Consider the following 4,661-nt stretch of genomic DNA (forward strand, 5'->3'; position numbering starts at 1 on the left):
CCACAAGCATGTCTTTAATATACCTGATGATTCTATCCATGTCAAGCAATTCTACGGGCAAATGGGGCAGGGTGCGATTTCTCTTTACCCCAAGAAACTAGTAAAAAACTGCTTCTGACTGTTGTCCAGCACATTCTAAGTGACATGTGAAAGGGTAAGCCCCCACAGCTCAACCACATTTAGCAGAACTGACGTGACGTGTATAAGTACGTACTTCATTTGCCAAATCCAAATATCCGTTGATCTGCATGTGTCCTTAAAAGCATAGTGTATTTGAACATGTCCACTAGTTAGAAAAATACTGGCAGGATATCTTGCCAACATTCATTGTGATACCACTATGCTGACACACAAATTCCAAGGCAGGCATTAACCTTTATTCCTGTCCTTAAGATCATGAGAACAGAATCATATAATCTGTCTAGAGTAGAGATACGATCATTGTCTACCCAACCATGGGCTGAAAGATCCCCTCCTACTGTGAATAATCCATCAACATTTGTTCCTGTTGGTCCCTGCATAGGCCAAACAAGGTGAGAGAGAGTGAGCATCCCTGCTCGACTCCAATTCACTAGCAAACACGTCTGACACCCGTCTTTCAACCTGACCCTGCAATGAGCACACTCCTATGTTTTGGCCAAAGTGGAGATTGTATCAAAAGCCTTCCTGCATATCGACAAAGCAACAGTTGGACACCTCCCCCCAATAATTGGCTCTAGCTGCTTTTCCCTTGCCCCTGTTTACTTGTCTCCAAACATTTGCTGATTTTTGCCCCTATCTCAAATAACTTGGCCGTCACCAAGATAACCATGGTGGTCCTATAGTTGCTCAATCAGTTCTTGCCACCATCTTATGAAGGAGCTCGAATCAGTTCTCTATCCATTCTGCTGAAAACCCCTTATGCATGGCTAAATTGAACATATCACGATCCAAAGAACTACCTGCTCATTTAAGCATCTCCGCACAGAATTGCTGCAAATCAACAGCCTTGCAGTTCCCCAAATATCCGAGTCTTGATTGTTATCATCAACTGAAAAGCACCTACATAAAAGAAAAACCTTCCATGGTAGATATTGAGTTTGGGTACGCTGATGGGGAAGAACATTCCATCATCCTCTGGGCAGAGGCAGTCATGACAGCTCTCCACATTCTAAACTAGACTATGACATAAATGGTTGAAGCTAAAACTCTATTTGAGGCCTATTGCTGTTAAAAACCCGTCATTGCTCATTTGAGAGTTTTCAATCTTGAGGCCTATGTGTGTGTGAACAAGAAAGTTGAGACGACATTCAATCCTAAGAGTGAAAAATGCATCTTTGTCAGGTATAGCAAATCTTATCCATACGTAGAGTCCTTCACCAATATTAGTTTCCAAATATGTTCTACAATTGGCCAACCCCCTCTCCACTAACATACAGAACTGTAACCCAGAGATCTGATACTGCCAGCTAATACTCCAGAATTACACACTGCTCTGCCCAACACATAGGTGCACCCTTGGGACTAGGGCATAACCTCTCACTGTGTCTACATTGTGCATTTACCTTTTCATCTTTCCAGGTATATGTTTCTTCTCCACTTTGAACCAAAGATATTTCAGCTTTGTAAATACAGTCTGCTTTCAAGATGGCTCCTAGCCCCCACCACAAATGAAGGCACCATTCCATTAAGGTCAGTCCACCAGCTTTGTCCTGGCTTCTTCCATGCTTGAGCAAATGTTCTCATTACCTGGATCTTGTCACAGTCCTCCCACATCCGAGCATCAGCATATATGTTTGCCATCAGGACATACGCTGCAGGAAGTTTTGCATCTAGTCTCACCACATTATCAAAGGCATGCCTTCCAACTTCTACGTTCTTCCACTTTTGGCAAGCGGCCAACACAGTGAACCATACAACAACAGTAGGTTGGAAGGGCATGTTCTCCACCATTTCCATAACCTCCTCCACTCGGCCTGCTCGACCGAGGATATCAACGATGCAACTATAGTGCTCTATAGTCGGGGTGATGCCATGTTGTCTGCTCATAGCCTGAAAGTACTCCTGCCCCTTCTCCACTAGGCCTACATGACTACATGCATTGAGAACACTAAGAAATGTTACCCTGTCTGGCTTTATGCATTCCTGTTTCATTCTCTCAAACAAATGAAACACAGGTTCACTGTCTCCCTGGCGGGCATGTCCTGCAATCATTGCACTCCATGCTACAACATCTCTTGTGGGCAATACATCAAACAGGCGTTGAGCATCGACCATGCCCCCACATTTAGCATACATGTCAATAAGACTGGTTGCAACAATTGAGATGACATCAAAACCAATCCTGCTCATTTGAGAATGCAATTTCCTTCCAGTTTCTAGAGCTGCTGTGTTGCCACATGCCTTTAGTATTGCAACATAGGTAACGCTACTGGAGGGGACACCTTGCTCTTGCATTTGTGCATATAGTCTAAAAGCCTCCTCGTTGTCTTCTTGCTCAGCATACCACAAGATCATGGTATTCCATGCAACCACACCACGGTGAGTCAATCCATCAAAGACACGTTGTGTGTCCTCCATGCTCCCACATTTTGCATAGATATCTACCAACGTGGTTCCCACAAATAACTCTGACTCAAGGCCACTGTTTACTACTTGGGAGTGGATGGCTCTACTGTTTGTCAGACATCCCATTTCCACAAATTTCCCACCAACTTGCTTCCCATCTTCAAGTGCAGCCAGGCTACTGCAGGCCTTCAATGCACCGACAAATGTTCCAGTATCTGGTTTGAGACCTTCTTCGTGCCCCCATGCATACAATTCCAAAGCTAGAGCACTGTCTTCTCGCTCTGCATATCCCAAGATCATTGTATTCCATGTGACCACATTACGATGAGGCAATTTGTCAAATATGCACCATGCATCCTCCATACTTCCACATTTTGCATACATATCAACCAGTGTGGTTCCCACAAACACATCCGACTCAAATCCAATCTTTACTACTTGGGATTGGATGGCTCTACCCTTTGCCAGGCACCCTACTTTCCGAGGCCTCCACTCAGCTTGCTTCTCCTCTTCTATCACTGCCAGCTTTCCCTCTTCTAGCGCTGCCAGGCAACTACAAGCCTTCAATGCACCAACAAAGGTTCGAGCATCAGGTTGGACAGCTTCCTTCTGCATCCGTGCATACAAATGTAAAGCCTGTGCACCGTCCTCTTGTTCAGCATACCCCAGGATCATGGTATTCCACCTGACTACATCAGAATGAGAACATTCACCAAATACACACGTTGCATCCTCCATGCTCCCAGCCTTCGCATACATATTCATCAAGACGTTTACCACAAATGCATCTGACTCAAACCCACTCTTTACTACTTGAGAGTGAATCGCTCTACCATGAGCCAAGCACCCTAACTTTGCAAATTTCCAGTCACTTTCCTTCCCCTGTTCCCATGCTGCCAGGCTACTGCAAGCCTTCAATGTACCAACAAAGGTTCGATCATTCGGTTGGACACCTTCCTCGTGCATCCGTCTATACAATTCCAAGCCTGGTACACTGTTTTCTTGCTCAGCATACCCCCAAATCATGGTATTCCACGTAATTACATTACGATGAGGTAATTCGTCAAAGACACGACGTGCATTCTCCATGCTCCCACATTTTGCGTACATATTCACCAAGGTGTTTGCCACGAATATATCCACCTCAAATCCAGTCTTTATTGCCTGGGAGTGGATGGCTCTACCTTGAGCTAGGCATCCTACTTTAAGTTTCCCACCAACTTGCTTCACCTCTTCCAACGCTGCCAGGCTACTGCAAGCCTTCAATACGCCAACTAAGGTTCGATCATCTGGTTGGACACCCTGATGGCACATCCGTGCATATAACTCTAAAGCCCGGGCACCCTCTTCGTGATTGACATACCCCTGGATCAAAATGTTCCACGATACCACATTACGCTTTGGCATGCTGTCAAACACATGGCAAGCATGCAGCATGCTGCCCCGCTTTGCATACCTTTGCATCAAATTGTTTCTTCTAAACACTGAAAGCTCATCCATACGTTCCTCCGTAAGGATATGAAGTGCCTCAACCTTTTCCGTAGGAATCTTAACCACTGTAGGAATTGCCGTGGCCTCCTTGAGCTGAGACCATCTCTTGGGAAGATGCATCTCCGCAAGAGGTGGAGGAAGTGCCTTAGCCTCCTTGAGCTGAGACCACCTCTTGTGGAGATGCATCTCCGTCTCCATCTCAGAGCGATGACTCCTCAGCTGGGAGCGTCATTGCTGCGATTCTAACCTCATCATTCTCAAGTGTGACCACTTTTTGGCACACTTTTAAGCGGCCCTTCCCAATAAGGGGGACCTTTAAACAACTACTTAAGGAAATAGGAGGAACTCATCACATTTGTGCTCCATAATTTGGATCAAGATGATTTCAAAACAAACATTTCTTTTTTAATGCAAAGAAGAGAGCACAATTGCACATACGCAGTGGCTTTTGTTTAATAGGAAAACTATGATAATTCCTCATCTAGTTACTTTATTCAAAAATAGTTTATGGTTTTTTCCTTGATATTATCTCAGATTTGCAACATCTATGAAATACAAATTTGGCTCGAGGCCACACTCCGTGCACTTTGCGAGATCTCAATTTGTCTTGGCATTAATTCCAA

The 4,661-nt window shown here is 44.7% G+C and overlaps 1 protein-coding gene across 1 annotated transcript; it reads right to left on the minus strand.

Moving 5' to 3' along the window:
- Positions 1-1,596: 1,596 nt before the first annotated feature.
- Positions 1,597-4,236, minus strand: LOC147898884 (pentatricopeptide repeat-containing protein At2g34400-like). Its single transcript, XM_087379243.1, has 2 exons — positions 3,592-4,236; positions 1,597-3,459 (listed from the first exon to the last, which is right to left on the minus strand). The coding sequence occupies exons 1-2, from the start codon at positions 4,234-4,236 to the stop codon at positions 1,597-1,599; spliced, it is 2,508 nt and encodes an 835-aa protein (XP_087235369.1).
- Positions 4,237-4,661: the final 425 nt, after the last annotated feature.

This window comes from Dipteris shenzhenensis, chromosome 9 (genome assembly GCF_047967505.1).
Source record: "Dipteris shenzhenensis isolate YYH24624 ecotype China chromosome 9, Dip_SZ_1.0, whole genome shotgun sequence".
NCBI lineage: Eukaryota > Viridiplantae > Streptophyta > Polypodiopsida > Gleicheniales > Dipteridaceae > Dipteris > Dipteris shenzhenensis.

What these genes read in the sequence shown, in the direction of transcription:
- LOC147898884 (XM_087379243.1), bottom strand. Translation starts at nt 4,236, where the DNA reads ATGGAGACGGAGATGCATCTCCACAAGAGGTGGTCTCAGCTCAAGGAG. An exon ending in ACGAATTACCTCATCGTAAT is followed by an intron (nt 3,460 to 3,591) that starts GTAATTACGTGG and finishes GGTACATTGAAG; the next exon opens with GCTTGCAGTAGCCTGGCAGC.